The 20,945-nt window shown below is 47.8% G+C and overlaps 1 protein-coding gene across 1 annotated transcript in view; it reads right to left on the bottom strand.

The window, feature by feature from the left end:
* RFX4 (regulatory factor X4) overlaps nt 1-20,945 on the bottom strand; it is a 134,565-nt gene that overhangs the window by 65,662 nt on the left and 47,958 nt on the right. Inside the window, exons 5-7 of the mRNA XM_026499744.2 lie at nt 10,294-10,355; nt 5,935-6,148; nt 4,538-4,615 (exon numbers count right to left, since the gene is read on the bottom strand). Coding sequence (XP_026355529.1) covers nt 4,538-4,615; nt 5,935-6,148; nt 10,294-10,355 — 354 coding nt within the window. The remainder of the gene's footprint in view (nt 1-4,537; nt 4,616-5,934; nt 6,149-10,293; nt 10,356-20,945) is intronic.

A 20,945-nucleotide genomic window follows, 5' to 3' on the forward strand; every position in this document is an offset into this window, starting at 1 on the left:
CACAACAGTGAACGTACTGCAGAGTATTCAGCCAGATTGAAAATTAAAACAGAAAATACAGATGGGTGAAGACTATCTTCCAAAGTTCCAACCTGGGCCCCACTACCAACCAGGGGTGTCGTATCTCTAAGCTAGAAATAGGTAAGTTTCCTCGCCTGTGAAATAGCAATAAAAGTAGCACTTTTGGTACTTTTTGGATTTGGTAAGGATTCGTACAAGTACCTTAGTGTTTGGCACACGGGAGATGCGTAATAAAGGTTAGTGGTGGTAGTGGTTATTACATCACAGACACGCCGCCACTACCAGCCCCAAGAAATTGTGGACTGCCCTAAGCTTTGTGACACCTTGCCTAAGCCTCTGAGTGTCGCCCAGCCAGGATCCCCATTGTGGTTCTGCTCACCTGTTAAGGCTCTTGTTCTGTCACTGGGACACCTGCTGGCTGACTGCTGGCTGGCCCGAGCCTGGAGATGGCCAGGGCTCTCGGATAAGGTGCTTTCTTTCACGAGGACCCTCTACTGTTTCCTGATACCAGCTTGTCCCAGGGTATCAGCCTCAGGCCAGGTCCTGGACCTCCCTGCCTGCCCTTCCAAAGCCACTTAAGACCCTCTCTGCCCAGCTGATTCCTACGATTTGGTAGATTCTGAATTCATCCGTCTTTCTTAGCTCTCCTTGCAAGCAGCCCTACTCCTTTTTTTTTATATGTGAGCAGTCAATTTCTAACAGAAATTCTGGAAAAGATCAGCGGCTGTGTAGGTTAAAACAAATCTGTGGAAAATCAGTCTTTAGCAGGCATCTGTCTGTTTTAAGTCCGCTCAACTTGCACAGGGAGCCTTGATCAGTCCTCAGTCTCCTGAGCAGCCTTTGGAGAGGAGGGTGTTGGGTCAGTTTTGACCTCCCTTTCTACTCTCCACGTTTCAGGCCATTTAACATCCTAAGGTACTGGTTCCTCGGAGTGAGGAGGAAAAGAAGGAGGGAGAACAGTGGAAAGCTCAAGAGCCGAGACTTGGACGTTGGGTGTGAAATGGACAGACACAGTGTTATGCAGGAGATGGAGCTGGTGGGACCTCCCAAGAGGCTGGATATGAAGGGTGAGGGAAAGAGAAGCATCAAGATTCGTAGCTTGAACAGTTGGGTGGGTGGTTATGGCAATCTGAGGTGGGAAAAACAAATTCAGGTGGAAAGTCAGAGCTCTGATTTGGCCACGCTAAGCTGGATGTCAAGTCAACTGAGTCTGGAGCTCAGGCCTAAATATTTAAATATGAGAGCTATCGGCTTCTATGAAATAGAGATCCTGTCTACCCAGTACTAGGACCCAATAAGGTCACTGAGGCAAAACTCCTGGCAGCGTGTAGGCATCTAATAAACAGAAGCTGATTATCAGCCAGAAGGGAGGAGGTTTCCTTATTCCTTGTAAGTCAAAGTGGTGAAATCATCAGAGGTAAAGATGGAAAAGCATTATTTAAAGTTTTCCGGATTATCTGCCTCAGTCCCCTGAGCTCCCAGCCCTTTCCTTCTTGGGTCAGTGAAGCATCAGGAGACAATTTCCTTAAGAATACCTACGTAGGTTTTCTATTTCTTTTCCATATCCGTATTTACTTCATCCCGAATATACTAGCACCTTGTAGAAGTACATTTGATCACCTCCAGTCAGGGATACTTAATTGCTACAGTGTTAAAAGGATCTCAACAAAACATTAGCCACCAAAATACCTACCATTTCTTATGCTCTGATTTCAAAATCAGACACTTCTATGAATTCTTATGTAGATAAAATAATCATCTCCATTTTACGGCCAAAGAAATTGAGGCTCACAGGGGTTAAGTACCTTGCTCAAGGTCACAGGCTCGTAAGTGGTGGATTTGGACTCAAACACAAGACTCTCTGGACTTGGCAGCTCCTTATGCGATATAGTCTGGAGAAAGCTTTCCAGGGAGTCCCCTACATGCAGACTGGGGCTCTCTGTACTTGGCTGACTGGGCTACAAGACCGTGACATTTTTGCATCCATCTACCCATCTATCCATGCACTCATCTCCCCAACAAATATTCACTGAGAGCCTAAGAGTATGGCTGACGTGGATACATGAGCAAACAAGACAGACAAGGTCCCTGCCCTCAAGGGCTTACACTGTGTTGATAGCAGACAAACAGTGCACCAGCCAACAAGATAATTGAAGAATGTGATACCAACATTAGTTATAACCTCAACTCTTAAAGATCTTGAAGACTTGAAGCAAACTACAATGTCAGGGTGTACCATATGTACCCACCATCCATTTACTTCTGTCAGCTGTGGGAGAAAGCCATGCCCATCAAGGGGAAAATATCCCCCTTCATTCTTTTGTGGCTGGGTAGAATGAACCACACCTTGATTAGCCATTTTAAAAAGAGCCACTAAATATCCCTGCCCAAAGGAGTGGAAAGAATATTGAGGTGTCAGGTGACAAAAGATGCAGCCATGACCTTGACCCTAACCGATGTGGGACCTTGGGCAAGTCTTTGAACTCTCTGGTTGACATACCCGATAACAGCAACATACTTATGACCTTTTATAGTTTACAAAGGGTTTTTGCTAAGCATTATCTCATCTTCTTCCAGGAACCCTATGCATTAGAAAAGCAGGGATGATATTTTAATCTTTATTTCTAGGATAAACAATAAAGGCCTTCATGGCAGAGCCTGGGCTCAGAGTCTGGCACTTTCCCCACAGGAGCACTCAGCCCCCTCAAGGTTTCTGCAGCCCTCACTGTCTACTCTGCATCCTAATTTCTGGTGTGCATTCTTGCTTTTCCCCCTCTAGGCTGGGTCTTCTTCTTGCCCCAGTTCTGAGACTGACAGCAATGCATGGCACTGTTAGGTGCCCGGTTAAGTGTTGGGATTAATGCATGGAATTAAGTGTAATGAGATGATGAGAGTGAGCTTTAGGTGAATAAAAGTACATATGAACTAAAGGGGGGACTGCCACTGGTTCTGTGGTTAGTCCTTGTAGTGGAGAGGAACAGCCGGCCACTGGAGCTCTGAGCTCCTCTTCTGCGGTGGTGAACCGCTGCCCAGGGAGGGACCGGATCCCCTTGCATCAAGGTGGGGCCATGAGACCAGCTTTGCCAATGGAACACGGGCAAAAAAGATGCATTTTACTTCTGGGCTGACAAGATTAAGAAGCGGGTATGTCGTCCCTGTAGTCCTTTTCCCCATCTGTCAGCTGAACAAAGAGGACACCAAGGCTCTAGGGCAGGGTATGGCCACATGGTGGAAGGAGCCTGGGTCCCTGAACTATCCCCCAGGAACCAACCTTCCCCCTGTGAGCGTCCACGCTGGGCCGTGACACCAGTGAGAAATAAACTTCTAATGTCTTAAGACTTAGGATTATTTGTTACGGAAGCCAGTGTTATCTGAACGGAGTTTGAACCTTTATTTGCTCTGATCTCAGTGATCTTTGGGATATAAGACATAGCCAAACCACAACGTGAGAGAAAGCAGTGATTTTTCTTTCTTTAAAAAAAAAAATCCACTTAAATCGTTGATCAAGGAATTGGGAGATTTAAACAATCTTGTGAATAAAAGCCAAGAGCAGGAACAACAGTCCTTCTCTACCAGCACTCTGCGGCCCCCTCTGGAGCTGGGTCTGTGAGCCAAGTGCCAGCTCGCTGGCGACCACCAGCACCCAGGTTACTGAGGGAGCAGCCGGTGAGCTCGTGCAAGTAAGCGCAGCACTCAGTGAACGCTCACCGCTGTGAGGCACAGCAGAAAGGCACAAGAATGTGGGGGAGAGAGCATTTTGTGCTTTACGCCATTTTGTACCCTCCCCTCTCCCACGTTGCACACCCCCACCCCCCCCCGCCCCGAAACACACACTAGGGAATCTCCAGATCTTGTCCACCAATAGCCCCTGGTTTTTACAGTCCCACTGGAGCCTGCACGGTCCTCCAATTCAATGTCCATAACCTATGCCAAGGGGTTTGTGGGGGTTTTGGGGATTTTTTTTTTTTGGCCTGAAGGCATTTTCTGGAAACAGAAAGGCCTCAGGTTTATAGGGTGAAATGTGTGGCTTCTTGCCATCCCCCTGGAAGGCTCTTTTGGATAACACTTTAGGCAAGAAGATTTTATTGTCTCTCTGGTTATGTAACTGGTACTTCACCCTCTCGTTTCTCCTCTCCATTCTTTAACTGTACTATTTTAGAATAAAAAGAAAATGGAGCCTCAGGAAAAGATTAAATCCAAAATATAGGAAAGCTTTCCTTCAGGTTCTCTGAATCTATAATACTGGGTGTAACGATCACCCTGCGAGACCGTCTTTCTTGTAGGCCCATGGGGCAGGAGGCAGCTCACTAGTGAGATCAAGGAGCACACAGAAGATGTGTAAAACGGGGGTAAGAACAGTGCTTGCTTCCTGGAATCACTGGAAAGATTATGTGAACTAATGCACATCAGGGGTTTCCAAAGGTCTGGCACCTGCTAGGAGCTCACGAGATAGGAGCTCCTCCTACTATAATACTTTAATGCAGAGTGTTCCACAGCTCAACACTTATTGACCTACCTCATCGAAGTTGGCTCTTATTACAGTGTCCAGGATTCTCTGACAGTGTGTTCTGTACATCATAATAAAGGTCGAGACCTGTGGGGAGTGGGGGGGAGGATCAACAATAAAAGCATAATTAATACACATGACTGCTACCCTTCCTTGGAATTTCAATTTTCAAGTCATGTATTCCCTGTTAAGGGACGAGATTCGTTTAACACCTACTCATCCACTAAGACCCAAGGAAGTCTAACTCATTCGTGGTGCTCTCTGACCCCGGGCTCCCTCTTCTGTGCTCCCACGGCACCTGGGCATGTTTCTCCATCTGGCACCTGCCCTGTGATCCCGTGGAAAGCATGGGTTTCTCTCTCCCCCATTCTCCGCTCATGAGACCACGGGCTCTGGGAAACCTTAAATGGCATATCATTCATGCTCATGTACCCAGCACTTTGCAGGGCGCCTGGCCCACAGTGGAGCTCAGTAGGGCGTATTAATTAAATTCTCCTCATCAGCTAAGATACGGAAAAGTTACAACCCAGTGAGTACTTATAAGAAGAGGTGTTTGCCAAAAATCACAAAAAGACATTCAGAAATTTCCTGGAATCTGCTCAGCCAAAGAATTTCATCTCTAGCTCCATTTATCCAAGAGTTTTAAAACTGTCATATAGGAAGTTTGTTGATTAAAAAAAAAAAAGGCAACGTTGAGGGGAAAAATGTACTAGTTCTTAGATTTAAAGCATTTACAGACGTTCTTTTTGTTTCAGAACGTAGACATGCACTCATTTTATGTGAACTCAATTTGCTTATGCATGAACGTCCGTCTCCCTCCTTGGCTGCGGGGTTCCCGGGAGCAGGACTCAGGTCTCCGTTACAGCGTATCCCAGCTCCCTGGGGGCTGTGTGCATGGCAGAAGCTCTACGTCTGCTGGTGCATTGGGCTGCGTCAAGATGGGTGCGGGACTGATGTATGGCCAGTCCTTTTCTCCAAATGCCTATGACCCAAACTATCTGATTTGCAGCACTATATTCACGGGTACATTGTCATTAACTAAAGTCCATATTTAATTCAGATTTCTATCTTTATAGATTTTTAAAATTTCTTTGAGAGTGAGTGAGCATAGGAGCGGGGGGTGGGGAGGAGCAGAGAGAGAGGGAGAGAGAGAATCCCAAGCAGACTCCACACCCAGCTCAGAGCCTGACTCAGAACTCGATCCCACGACTCTGAGATCATGACCTGAGCCAAAATCAAGAGTTGGACACTTCATCCACTGAGCCACCCACGTGCCCCTCTATCTTTATATTTTTAAACTCACCATTTTGCACTGAGCGAGAGAAAGGGAGAGAAGTTGTGTGTGTTGAGTGAGAGAGAGAGAAAGGGAAGCCACCCACTCCCAGCAACACCTCAGATGTGGTCACCTTCTCCTCAGGCAGACTGGCTGGCAGATTTAGATCTTTGACATTTGGAAACTCTGGCAGCAACGTTCCAAGTTTGGACCGGGGTGAATATGCCACCGTCTGTTTGCTCACTTCTTTCTTGCCCGTCTCGCTCACCCAGGCGGCTCCTTTCTTGGAATACATCACATCGTAATACTGGGAGCTTTCCTTCACCGCAATGCCATAGTAATGGTACCTGGGCCACAGAGAGGGATAGAGAGAGACAGACCCACATACACTGTTATCAGGTGGGGTTTCTGGAGCAGGGTGGGGGTGCCCAAGGCCAGGGATGGCTTGGCCCATCCTCCCTGGGCTACAAGAGTTAACTCTCCTGGGAGCCTTGACATCTCAGAAATCTAGAATTAAACCAAAGTTCCAAGTTGCCAGCCATCAATCAGGCAGGTAAAAATAACCAAAATTGCCTCCTACAGAAAATGTTAAGTCGAATGAATACTTTGCAAAGCAGAAAGGGGGGATGAAAAAATTTCCATTTGTATTTAATCTCTTATGTTGAGCCAATGTGATCTCAGAGGTACAGAACTCGAGGGTCCTCTTCTGTGGAGACCCAAGAAGAAGGGCGTGTTTGCAATGGCTAACTGTACCACCACCACCAATTCATTGGCCTCGGTTTTTCTTAGTCAATAAATGGTAGTCTTAACTGTATCTTTAAAAAGATACATTCAGTGGCTCAGCTGGCACTGGATATGTAAAAGACCGAAACTTTCTATTATCTCAAATGGGCTTAGTAATAGCAACGTTTTCAATGAAGACGAAGGAGGGACAGAAGCTGCACTTTGGATTTTCGCTACAGAAACTACTGAGCACTTGCTACGGGCTGGGCACTTTGCAACTGCTTTACCTACATGAATTCGAAAAATACTACTAGGAAATGGGGATTAGAACAGTCTTCCTACGGAAGAGCAAAAGGAGGAAGCTCAAGAAATTTGCTCTAAGTCATCCAGCTTTTTAGAAGAGGTTCTTGAATACACATCTCTTTGACCACAAAGGCACTATGCTGCCCTAGCAGAAAACACTGCAGGACGCCTTTACAAACTCGGAGTCACTCATGGAGAGTAATAAAAATACAGATGCCTGGGCCCTTCCCAGACCTACTGATTCAGAATAGGCGAGTGGGGCCCAAGGATCAGCCCTGAAACAAGCACTACAGGTCATTCCGACGCACGTCAGTTTGAAACTGACTAGCTTGCTCGGTTGAGCACCTGCATTACATTCCCGGGTCTACGATCCCCAGTCACTGGAGAGGCTGTCATTATTTACTCTCGTGAACTGGTGCTCATCACAGCACCTAACGTGGTGCTAAGTACTCTACACACACCACCTTATTTAAGTTCACAAAATCCCTCCAAGGCTGGAATTCACACTTTACATTAGCCCCATTTTACAGATGAGGCAACTAAGGCCCAGGGAATTTAAGTAACCCACCCAAGATCACCCAGTGAGTAGAGGCAGGATTTGTACCTCTAAAGTGCTTTAACCACAAGCCAGTGATTCTCAAACTTTAACTGCTAATAAGAATCACCTACAAAACATTAAAATACAGACTCCTGGGCTCCACCCCCCCCCCCCCAAAGATTCTGATTTAGTCGGTCTAGAGTAGGTTTCTATAGTCACACGGCAATGCTCATGGAAGTAATTCATGGACCTCGCTTTCAGAAACACTGTGCGGCACATTACGTACTCGTTGCTGCTCACGGAGGTATGGCTGGTGATAGTCATAAAACAATACAAGTGAGAAAGCGTTCTGAGTTATGGGAGAGGCTTCGCGGGGAAGGGAGATGAGCACACATAACCTCCCCTCTCCCTGCCCCCCCTTGCTCCTGATACCATTCTGTGATATTTCTGCTTAGTGGGCATCTCGCCTCTATCTGAATGCCTCCTGGGATGAAGAACTCAGGCCCTCCGAAGGCAGCCCAGTTCATTTTGGGTCGGGACAGTTATCAGAGAGTTCTTCTCTGTGTTGAGCCGCTCTCTGTCTTCTGCACCTTCTACTTCCCAACTGTCGTAACTGCCTCCCCCTCGGAGAGGCACCCTGGAGGGGCGGGGGAGGGGCAGTTCCGTGGGCTCCAGGAGCGCCCTCCAGGTGGCCAGGCAGTTAGGACACGCCTCCCTAACCCTAACAAAATTCTCCTTTATAATCTCTTGAGATCTGGGGAGTGATAATATATTCAGATCAGACCACTTCTTGATTTTCCCGCGCGTGAGCTGCTGAAATCAGCAGTTGCAGTGAAGCTATCGGGCTGATCACTTCTGGGTTTTTCTGTTTCAGTTCTGTAGGACACATCAACACAATCCAGTCACTCCCCACCCCCACACGTATCCTGTCAAGATAAATTTGTTGAGGGGTTTTCTCTCTAAGGCCGAGTGGCAGGTTGGAGACTTGAGCTTCTGGTTACCTTTCAACTGGTTCGAGATGTGACCAATCTTTGGGGGGGTGGGTTGGTCCTTATGGAGGGGATACCATGAAATTGACACCACTGAATTTTTAAAGAAGGTAGTGCCCAATTTGCCAGCTTCTGGGTTAAAGAAGAAGAAAACAAAAAACAAAAACAGGCTCTCACATGGGGGCAGAGGGAAATTTTCTCCAAGTTTATAAAGGATGGGAAACGGTTCTGTTCTATCTTTGCTATCTTTCCTCCCTGTCTCTACTATGTATCTATTTTTTTGCAGTCTTATTTCTACTCTTCTATCTTAGAGATGAGCAACAATGTATTGGAGCCAGTGACTCTTCAAAGACCCATTCATTTCCATTCATTCAACACGCTTCCAACCATTCTCTTATCTGTGGACTGAATTGCCCGTCATGTGCCAACCACTGGGCTTACCAGCGAATAAGTAAGGAGGGGGGTGGTTTTGTACTCTACTCTTACCAAGGAGGAAGCCTCATTTTAAAACAAATACTGATTTTTTTTCTTCATGGATGACATTTGTTCTTCAGAGCTCTCACCTTGGAAAATTATTAGAAATTTATTCCAAAACATCCCCTGCTCAAATTTTCTGTAAAGCTCATTGGAAATTGACCCCAGAGCTTCTGAGCCACCACACAAAAAATGAGTTTTGTTATTTTCAGAGCATTACCAAAAAGGGCTTTTCCCAATTTGATCATCTAGTTTTGTTTTGTTTTTTTTAAATCTAATTTGGCTCCAAAGTTAAATCCGCCTTGGGAGGATGGGAACGCTGCCCAGGGATGGCAGGAGCAGGCGGAGTGAGGGGACATTATGGGACATGCTGCTTTTGAAGTACAACCCTTTCAAGTCTTACAAATCCTATATGGTTGTTTTGGGGTTTGGTTTTTTTCTAAGTGTCAGTATTTTGTAAGTCAGTATGTGCTGATCTGCTACTCAACATGGTCAAAATGTTAGAAATGCTACATAATAAGGCACCCTCTAGCGGAGTCACCATGTACATCAACATAATAAAGGTTCTGAGAAGTCCTGCGATAAAGGAACCTGTTGAACTCTGCGCTTCCCAAACGTATGTGGCCAACAGAGCTTTTCCACGGAACACCTGTTAACATCCACTGATTCTTGAAACACCCTTTGAGGCAAATCTTATAAATCAGATTTTAGTGAAGCCTGTGCAGTGAAGGCAGAGATTCCCTCCCCACCAACTCCCACGTAGGAGAAGGGGTCCACGCATCCTTCTCACTTTTCAGGACTCTTCCAGAAAGGCCTTTCCTGGGCTACCCTTTCCAAACTAGGGTGCTCTCCTTTTGTTCTTCTCTATGACAAGCCTGCTTGTCACAATCTGAGCATCTTGTTTTGATCTGTCTTCCCCACCAGAGTGTAAGCCCCACAAGGGCAGGTGATCTGCTCCTTGCACTGTACATGAGACCGAAAGTGTAAAAGCAAACATGGGCAGGCTGGTTGACAGAAGTGATGGCTGCTGTGTACGGGGGTCTTGCTGGACCTCTCCACCCCATCTCCCTCGCAGGGATTGGTCCAGGTTGCTTCTCTGGTTGACTGGATACTATTAGAGTAGAAAATGTGCTCAGCAAAACAATCCAAGGAACCTAGAGATTGTCCAAGAAGCCACCAAGTGCTCTTTTAAGTGATGCCCAAGACAATTGACAAGAACACCTAAAGGCAGGGTGGCATAAAGTCAGATTCCTTAAAGCAGCTGGGGGGGCCCAATGGCCCGGGGCCTTCCCACAACCTCTCTCTCAGGGGCCATGGGAGAGGGGGCCCTGCTGTCTATGTCTCCTCCGTGCCAGGCACAGACTTCCCACCAGGCCTGTGAACGGAGCTCAGGATAAAAGACCCGGAGTGCAGGCCTGATTCAGAGACGTGCGCTCTGTGGACGAGACGGCCTCCCGGTGCTTACTTTGACTGTCCTCGGGTCCCGAGTCTTCTGGTGGTTAACTGTGGAAACTGCTGCCTTATGATCTGTAAGTCAACACAAGAATCAGTTACCCATCGGGAAAAGTTGGGAGCACAGTCACTGCGTCTGACAAACAGCATCCAAAGAAAAGGGAAAACATATGCCCTTGACTGCAATGATTTATTGGGAGTCGGTTGGGACCCTGGAGAAGATACCAGTGTTGGGACCTGGGGAGGGGGGGCAAGCAGGGGAGTGATTGTGAAGTTCTGGACTCTGAGGGAGTCTCACTTGGCTGCCCTGCACTTCGCCCTGCTGCTCACAATGTGGGGGGAGTACGAGGTGATGCAGAATGTGTCAGTCCCGCCACCTAAAGCCTTCCAATGGATTCCATTGTGCCTGGAATGAAGACCCACCCTTGGCCTCTGTCACCTGTCCTTGCTCTTACCTCCTGGTCTTCCTCTGCTGTGACTCACCCTTACTCACCAGACTCCAGCCACACTGGCTTTTTAAATTATTTTCCCTATTCCTGAAACACACTAGGCTCGCTCCCCCTGGGGTCCTTTGTAAGGCAGTTCCCTCCACCCCGGGATGCAACCTCATCCACATCCCCGCAGGACTGGCTCCTTTGCTTACAACATTTGGGTGCCTGCCCAGAGGTCTTCTCTGACCAGCCGGGGGTGGGGGGAGCACCAGCAATCCTACACCATCTCGTGGCCCTGCTTTATGTCTTCTTCTCACTCCACACTCTGAAATTATCTTGTGCACTTGCTCCCTGCATGCCTATTTTCTGCCTCCCCGTACTTGAATGTAAGCTCCCTGTGAGCAGGGACCTGGCCCCAGGCTTGGCACCTGTGAGGAGAAGCCCAACCCCTGCCCAGGGGTATGCTCCACTCATCTCAGTGCTGCCTAGGATAGTCACAGGGATTTGTAAGAAACTTTGATGTTTGTGGAAAGGCAGGATGAGGCAGGGGTTCTGGGGAAAGGCGTTGGAGCTAGGCTACCTGGATTAGATAGATCTAAGCTTGGCCACTTGTTAGCTGGGGACCCTTAGTGAGGCGCATTACCATTCAAACAACTCAATTTTCTCAGAGAACTCTTGTAAAATCTAGTAGTAAACATATGTGGATAATTTGCAACAATGCCTCGCACTTAGTAAGGGCTCGATAAACATTACCTGTTATTACCACTGATTGTCCTGATAACTCATCCCCTTTTACTTCGAGGGACTTTTCTCATTTCACCCAACTCTTCCAGCCTCCCTCCTCTTCTCATACATCACCAAGCAGGCACGCATGGTCAGAGAGAGCCTGCCTGCAGGCTGCCCTTCATGAGATGAGACCCAACTGCCGACTTCCCACTGGCGGGGCATGAACAGAGTGCCTTCTCAGACATGGGGCAGAGTCTCTCCTGACCTGTTCACATCCTCTTCCATCCACACCGATACGCTCTCATGGATGGATCTGCTCAGTCCTCAACAGACACTTACTGACACCCTGCTAGTTAGTTGAACTTGGACGTGCTGTTTAATTTCTCTGCGCTTAGTTTCCTCCTCTGACGTCAAGGGACTTGGAGGTTTATGTACTCCTCCCCAGATCCGAGGGATAGGTGATGGTGACCTCAAGTAAGTCAGCATCGGTGGGATGGAAGGAAGTGGATGAATCAGAGAGAAATTGAGAGTCTGGAATGGGTGCCGTGAAGATGGACCATTTCTGTACATTAGCAAGCTGTCCCCAGTGTGAATAATGGGACAGGTTTTCCTCATCTGAAAATGGGTAAAACAAAACAAAACAAAAACCATGCATTGCTCACAAAGATGGTTAGAAAATCTAATAAGAGAACATGACGATACTGCTTTAGGAAATAAAAAGGGCTTCTAAGATGTTATCTGATAGTGATGATACTGCAGGAAACAATGCAGTCATTCTCTGAAATCTTGGAGGGCGTTACTTCTGTGGTTGACACAGCTTGGTTTCTTTCACCCTAACTCCTGGCAGCTGAGGATATGGGTTCTCACTTTGTCTATGTCCCTCTCAAACTGCTGTGACCTGAGGAACATGCAGGATTCAGGGTGGGGTCTGAGCAGGGTCCGCGACGGGGCTTTCTAAGCACTCTGCCCGTGATGCGCACCACGGTTTTGGTGGCCTCACCACCTCTGGCCAAGGACGCCCTCAGACTTTCATCACAGAACTGGTCTCATCACAAAACTGCCAAGATACGAAGCAGCTGTTCGCAAAGCTGCAATACTGAACTGTTTTAGACACGCGGATAGAGATCGAAGGAAAATACAGAAAGCAAGAAGATGGAGGGGTTCTTCACTTGGTTAAACGGGCGTTACGATTTGGGTTCAGAATTTCCTATCCATCCAATACAATAAAGTTCCAAGAGCCCCAGTCCCCACAAGATAAACACACACACTAGTTGCTTAGGAAAAGCAGAGATTTTTCTGCATTTGGGTCTGGGGAGATTTCCCCCATACAGCAGCAGGCCATTCAGTAAGGCACCACCTTTAATGCTCTGATATCAGCAGACATTTGGAAAACGATAACATTAAGTGCTGTCCAAGGTGTGGCAAGACTGAAGCTCTCCCAGCTTGCTGACCCTGTTTATGGGTACAAACCTTCCCCGAGCATTTTCACAATACATATTGATGAGAACCACAAAATATTCATAGCTTTTGGTCTATGAATTCCAAGGAACTAATCTGAAGTAAGAGAAAGCTATGTGCAGGGTTACTAAGAAGACAGAAAAAGTGGAAACAGTATCTAAGTGTCCGATGGTAGGGAGCTGGCTAAATCAATGATCATACATGCGCTTGGACCACGACGCAGGCATTAAAAATGATGTAATGTGGGGAACTGGATGGTGCAGTCGGTTGAGCATCCCAGTCCCACTCTTGGTTTTGTCTCAGGCCCTGATCTCAGGGTTGTAAGATTGAGCCCCAGGTCGGGCTCCAGGCTGAATGGGGAGTCTGCTTGAGACTGTCTCTCCCTCTCCCTCTGCCCTTCCCCCAACCTCCCCCTCTCAAACGAATAAATCTTTTTAAAAAATGATAGTAACAAAAACTATGTCACAGCACAGAAAGTTTCTGTATGACATAATGTTAAATGAAACAGCATACCTCACCCTACGTTGATGCTGTGCTTATAATTTATGTTTTTACAAATATAGGAATGGAAAGGGAACAAGGAAAAGTAAAAATGGGTATTTGTTAGGGTAGTAGGATTGTGACTGGAACAAAAAGTTTTTTGTATAACATTTGTGTACAAGGTCAACTTTTTCCGTAAATAAAAAAAGGGTTTTCTTACTGGAAATATTCCTAGTTGACAAAAGAAGTTCAAGATGACCTTGAAAGAAGCACCAGAAATCTTCCAGAATGTTCTGGTGGCTCTTTCCCTTTTTCTTTTCTTTAAAAGAACCACCGCCTATTCCCTGCAAATTATATGTAGATAATAAAAAAAACCCAGCATTTTATTCTTCCTGTTGTTGTTCCTAAGCTTTATTATACGTGATTTCAGAGAATGGGCAAAGTCCTGAATCTTTCTAAATACTTATCCAACAGCACCCTATGTAATGTCCTGGCCCTAGGCTAAGGTACTAGGGCCACAGACTCTGGTCTAGAGATGTTCCAGAAAGCCCCCAGGAAACAAGGACAGGTTTCTGGAGCTATTTGTTCTACCTGTAAGAGGCAATAAAACGCACAATCGGTGTGCTTCACGTTCTCTGTGCTGTGACCCCCGAGAAACAGAAGAGCAGAAGATGAGGTCGGGGGGCCAGGACGGGGTGATGGAGCACAGCCACGTGGGGCCGCGTGCGCCTGTGTGAGCACTTCCGCTTTTACCCTGCATGAGATGGAGCAGCTTCACAGGGAACAACTCCCACGCGGGGAATTGGGGAACCAGTCTGACTTACCTTTCCAAAGGATGGCTCTGGCTGCTGGGTGGAGAGGTGACCATAGGGGCCAAGGGGTGGAAGCAGGGAGGCCATCAAAAGGCCGCAGCGTAGTCCAGGCAGGAGACATTGCGGCTCAGCACGTTAACTCATCGATTCAATCCGTGGAAGAGTAAGGGAAGTGTGTCTTGTTGGCTGGCCACGGAAGTTGTTTCCAATGTTGTGTTAACAGAAATCATGCTAGAAGCAGTACCTTTTGCACCATGATTTTTATTTTTATCGCTAGCATTTTGGGGGGGCTCCCCCCTCATAATAGTTTCTTGGGTGTGGAGCTGCTTGATTAAAGGGGAGAAGCACTTCGAGGTTCGTAAAAGATTTCATCGAGTTCCTTCCCGTGAAGTGTGGAAGGTGATTATCACTTTGAAAACAATGTGCTAAACTCAAGAGCCAACAGAGACCTTCCATTTGAGCATCATGGCTCTTGTCTATGAAACGGGGATAAAACGCTTGCTCGGCTGACCTCACAGGCTTACGGCAAGGCTCTAGCTCCACAGGCTCTCCTGGCGGCACAGGGGGACAGTGACCCACTGACAGGCAGGGCGCTGGAGCAGAGGGGGCTGCAAGTGGTAACACCCCCTGTGTCCACTACCCTCAACCTCTTCTAGCCCATTCTCTTCACTGACAGAGCTACCCTCGGATGGGTTTTTGGAGGATCCCCATTCAGCTCGTTTTCTCAGGCTTTTGTGGTGTGTCCTGGTCTCCCAACAATATATGTGTTGGGATATTCAGTTCTCTTTGTGAAAATACTTTTTATCCAGAAGTACTGGAAGGCCAAGTCCTCTCCTCCTCCTCCAAAAGGGAGGAAGGTAATTTCAGACAGAGAACTAAGAGGAAGGGCCGGCTGGGGGGTGGGGGATGGGTGGGGCGCCGCTGCACCACACCACGTTCTGCCCAAATGGAGGTCAAGACTTTTCCCACTCTGAGCAAAGAAAGGGCTGTAACAGACCGCACCTCCTCCTTCCAGCCCAACAAAAACCTGTGGGAAGGGGGTTTGCTGCTTTTTTTTTTTTTTAAGTGTTTCTTACGGGGTGCAAATTACAAATTATTCTCCTCGCTTTTCACCAAATAATCAGCTGGTTGGTCCCAGAATCTGAAAGCCCAGCGCAATTTGGTTTGAGTCTCAAAATGCAGAGTCGGTTCAGCCCCACTAAGGCTGTTCAGCTTTTAATTTCTGGAGCAAGACTCAGCAAACAGTCAAACACTTTTGTGGAGCCGTGAAAGCTGAGTTTCGCTGTTTGATAAATGAGCAGACGGCAGGCAGCCCCTCTTTCTCTTTTTGTACGGATTCAATGAAGCCTGCCTAAAGAACACCACATGCTGTTCTAGCTACTGATCTAACATTCCGCAACATCCCAGCCTTCCAAATTCCCTTTAATTACTCGGGAATCCCACCCTTCTCCCTTTCAGCCGAGGCAGCCGGGCTGGGCCGGGCTGGGGGCTCCCTGGGGCTCGGGTGGGAAGCGGAGCAGCTCTGCAGAGCTCCTGTCCCGGGAGCTGCAGGGATTCTTCTTGGAGGTGGTGGCCAGGTTATCCATCTGTCTCGTCCATGCTTCTCCGCAGCCGACAACACACTGCTCCAGGCTGAAGGAAATTCCGCATGTGGGCTATCCTGACCTCATGGTGAGGGTGCGGTTTTTTAAGAAACGTGAGTTTCAGGCACACGTTTCTGAAATGGCATATTCAAACCACGGCCCTCCTTTAAGACAGGGCAAAGGAAAGAGCCACCCCACCGTGCATCAGCAAGGACCAGGCACTAGATGAGCACGTTACAACGTTGAATTTATCCTAAAAATGACCCTGGAGGAAAGCATGAAGATCGCCGTTTCACAGAGGAGGTCCTGGGATCTACGTCCATTCAAGGCTGCTCAGACCCACAGACTCCAGCCAGTGGGAGAAGCGGGGTCCCAGTTCCACTGTCCCTCCTGTCCCTTGCTTTGGCCGGCACCCATGGGAGCCAGCAAGGGGTCCACCAACTGAGTGTGAGACCCCTGACGTCCTCTCTAGATGCTGCCTCAAGGGACACCTTTAGAGCCACTCGGGAAAGCCACTGCATCTCGTGATTCTTACAGACAGGCTTTGTTTGATTCTGACCTCAAACCCGATGATCTTGATCCTGCTTGATCTCCAAACTCAGTCATCAGGGACGGCTTCGGTTGTTTCCAAAAATTCAATCCACCCTCAGTAGGCAAAGATTTGCCACCAACAAGAACCGATCCAAAAGAAGTTCCAAGGTAATGGGATAAGTGCACATCCTCCCACACTTTGAAGGAGACAAACTCATGTGTATAAAGGAGTCAAGTATGCTTAAAACAGTTTAAAAATAAGAGCCGTGGGTCTTAGTTCAGAGGTTATTTGGGTGTGGGAAAAGAAGAGGGACAACTCAAATAGCAAGAAATGAGAAATTCGGTACGATGACAAGTTGTCGTTTTGTAACCGTGTATTGCAAACGTCTTGTGCCTTCTCTTAAAACACACACACAATATTGCATACACAAGAAAGAGATGATTAGGGAACGCGATTGGTTAAAGGGATTAATATCATCACAGCTTGAAGTCTGGAAGTGAGATACGGACTCACTTTCCTTGTTGACAAGAGATATCACCCCTTTAACAGAGAAGAAAAAAAGTTAAGTCTGGTGGTAGCAATAAGGATTTTTAAACAGCCTACCTCAATGCTTACATTTTGAAATGGGTGTTTGCCAGAGTGGTGACACTATGCTGTGCCCCTCTGGCTATTCAACAGTTTTTTGTAACACTGACTGGGCACCCGGCACCGGGGGTGGGGGGTGGGGGGAGGTAGTCAATGGGGGTAGGATACTGCAGGTTCCATAGGAAATTCCCCAAGAGCAATTTCAAACATTCACAAGAAATTCTTCTCTAGTGCAATGAGGCAGAAATGGAATTTCAAATCGTGTGTGTGGATCAAGGCAGGATTCTGTGAAAACCCCCAGGGCCAGGAGGGTAACAGCTACTCTGTTGCCCCGTAAGAGGTCCCATGGAGGACAATTCCAAGAAGTCCCAAATTCCCAGTGAGCCCAGTATTGTCCTGAGGCTGCCTGGGTGATGTATCACGTGTGTGAGTGTGAGAAAAGACAGTCGTCACACACGGATTTAGTTAGAATGAGGTGAGTTACATAAGCTACAGGTTAAGTCAAAACTGGAATAACTCTGAAGGCGATAACAAGAGCAGGGGAGGGCGGCAATGGCAGCATGTGTGAGAGGCAGGAAATTTTTAGAACAATTGTTCTCAAGACTGTTCAGAAGGAAGAGTCGAAACATCGATGCTAGGGGTGATATATTAAAAACACGTATTAAAGTCCTGAGATGTTGCCATGGTGAACCAAAATCGTAATTACCGCTCGCGTGCATCGAGTGTTTGTATGTACCAGGCACTGAGCCAAGGAAGTCCCTCTGACAGTCATCCTGTCAACAGCTCTCCACGTGGTTGCCGTCACTGTCCCATTTTGTGGATGGGGAAACAGAGGCCCAGAGCGATTCAGAGATCGTCTGAGCTCATGCAGCGGGTAAATGGTGGAGACGGGATGCGAGCCCACACAATGTGACTTCTGAGCTCTTAGATGGCATGACACGAGGGACACCTGAAATAAACTCTGGGATCTGGGGTGAAATCAGACCTGACACAGACACTCCACAGCAGACACTTAAGGTGAAGGAGAACATACACGAGAATTTAAAGTTGAAGGAAACTCTATTGATGTACTGAATTGTTTCCTTTCAAAACTGGAAAGAGACCATTCCTGAAGGATCCTAATGCCTCAAGAGCACCTTGATCTTCATCTGTGCCCCTGCAGGGGCACACGCGGGTCTGGGCCAGGGCGGGCTGTCAGGACGCTCGAGGAAAGAGGGCAGGCACGCAAAACCAGAGGCACCTCTGCTTCCATCTCTGTTCTAAGCACATGCAGCTGCCCCGAAGCACGGGTCCCCAGATCACGCTTGGCGTTTTTTGGCATTGCTCAAACATGGCCAGCCGTGAGGAAGGAGCCAAATACCCAAGGAAGAGCCACCCGCAGCCCAAATTGCCAATTACCTCAAGTCCTCATGGGGAAAAGGCAGGCTATAAATAAACTCAATTCACACATCCGTCGCGCCAGCTTCCCCTTCTCCAGCCTCCCTGCTGCTTCCTGGTGTCCCCGCCCCTCGGCAGGCACCCACTGACCCTGAGAAAACCACTCGGTCCCTCTCCTCATCTCCTCAGCTAGAAAAGGAGTGTGTGTGTGTGGGGGGGGAGGGGTCTCACCAACCAATCTCTAAGTCCCTTGAATAGACTAAACTCCTTTAATTTGAGGTTTTAGTAACCCATATGTATTAATGAATTACCCTGCTCTGCTCTCGTTGCATTTTTAGAGACTCAAGGAAAGGAACTGAGGATTCGGGGACATCAACAAGTCTTCAGGGGACCTGCAGTTTTGAGCCTAACTGGCCTCTCCACAGATTCAAATTACACTGTGTCACAGCTGTCTAGTGCCTGTCCACGAATCTGCCTCTTGCTGACATGTTCAACGATGCTGACCATAAATCACGTGACCCTGCCACAGCCTTAAGAGATCACATTGTACCACCTCTGTCGCTTCCCCTGGGTTCCTAATTTGAGAGTGTTCAGGACATGCTTTCAGGATCCTGGGCTCCATTTCTTAGTTGTGACACATGGAAGGATACACGGGGGCCAAGTGGGGAAAGAGGTCAAAAGGTCCAATCTTCCAGTTGGGAGATGAGTAAGTCCCGGCAACGTCATGTTTAGCATGGTGACTATACTTCAGACTTGCTCTACATTTGAAAGCTGCTAAGAGAGTGGATCTTAAAAGTTCTCATCACCAAAAAAAAAGTTCTCATCACAATGAAAAAAATCATTAACCATGGGTAGTGATAGGTGTTAACTAAGCTTATTTGGTGATCATTTCGTGATTCACATATATATCAAATCGTTATGTTGTACACCTTAAACTAATACGTTGTATGCCGATTATATCTCAATTTTTTAAAAAAAGGAATACAATGGATTTTTAAAGTGCCCTTATGTGGATGAAATGGTGCACTGTTTACCCCTTTTTCCTTATTAATCAAACTCTAATTTTTTATTCCAGGAGGCAATGGTCTACATTTTCATTTTTCCCTGACAACCAAGGGCAGCAGGTGAGATGCAGGGGACATCACTGGGCAGGGCTCTGGGAAAGCTCCTGGAGACAGCTGCTTTGGCTGGAGTTTTGACCTTTCTCTTCTTACCCCCTTTTCCCCGCTTGTTGCCTGGAATATAGCCTTTGTTGTCCAGTAGCCACTTCGGACCACGAGGTGCTGCAAAGTTGGAAGCCATCTGCCACACAAATGGCCGAGCACAGAGAGAGAAGGAACCCAGGTCCCTGAGGTGCTTCTAGAGCTGTTATGCCAGCACTGGGTTATCACCTTTTATACTTACTCTATGTGAAGAAAAGTAAAATCACTCATTTATTTATGTCACTGGGGATGGAGAGGGGCATTTTTTACCCACAGTCCCAACACAATTCCTAACCGATCTACCTTCTGATTTCCACCCACGATTTACTTCACGGAGAAGGTTCCAGTGGCCCTGGAGTCAGCCGTGTCATCTCTCAAAAGGAACAAAACCAGCATCTAGCTCACAGGGCCGTGTGAGGAGAACACGAGATGCCGCCATTACAATTCCTAGCTGCAACGTCTTTCCAGCTCATGTGGTAGAGATCCTCGTATGTTTGTAGACTAACTTCCGCACGTGACGGATGGAGGGACTGAGATGTAGAGAGTGAGGGTGACAGGCCTCAAGTTCAGGACTCCACACCTGGCATTGTTGGAAACTCCTGGCCTACAGCACACGGTGGAACCTCAACAAAGGTCTATTGAAGAAGACGTGTTTTTGCCTTTCAACCGCTCAGCAACGCCTGTTACAGAAGCTTGGAAAGCAATCCATTTGTATGTCAGAGATGTGCTCTGCCTCAGAGATCTGAGGCCCGTTTTTGTTTCCAAAAAAGCTCAGCTTCCTGCTAAGCACCGAGACAGATGCCCCATCTGTGTGCAGGTAGAGTTTTTGCTAAGAGTTTCCAAAAGACCAGTGGAGCCTCAGGAGAAAGAAGTATTTGGTGACATTGAAACGCCCTCTTCAGCTTCCGTAGATCTCACAGGGCAGCGGTGGGAAGAGGCTGACCCTAGGTATCTGGGGCTGCTCCCAGACTGACCTCGCTCTCGGGCTGCTGGCCATCCCCCACCCCCGAGGAGGCAGCAGTCTCCCCTCTGTGTCCCTCCACTCATGGGTATTCCAGCTCAGGGGCACGTCCGCCATCATATTCTGTGGTTTTCCATGGGGATGTGTCCCTTCTGCAGCCCGCTCCCCTTGAGGACAGACTGTCTTCCTCACTCCACTCCCCACCTGCCCACGCAGAGCTGGGGCCACAACAGGATGAGGTCAATGACTATCTAATAACTGGGTGAACACAAGGGCTGAGGGGGGGAGCAGTATGGGGAATCCTGGTGGTGGAGTTCACAATGCCTGGAACCCCTGGGTGGGCAAGATTTGAGGGGGCCTTTCTCAACTGTGATGACCAGCACACTGGCCCCTGACAGATGGAGAGGCCGAGACTTCACTCCCAAGCTCCACCATCTGAGAGATTGCCAGCTGGCTGCTAATGACTACACCAAAGTCCAGAGGCCCACTGCTTCATTCTCCACACAGACCCACCTCCC

Source organism: Ursus arctos, unplaced genomic scaffold, assembly GCF_023065955.2.
Source record: "Ursus arctos isolate Adak ecotype North America unplaced genomic scaffold, UrsArc2.0 scaffold_21, whole genome shotgun sequence".
Classification (NCBI taxonomy): domain Eukaryota; kingdom Metazoa; phylum Chordata; class Mammalia; order Carnivora; family Ursidae; genus Ursus; species Ursus arctos.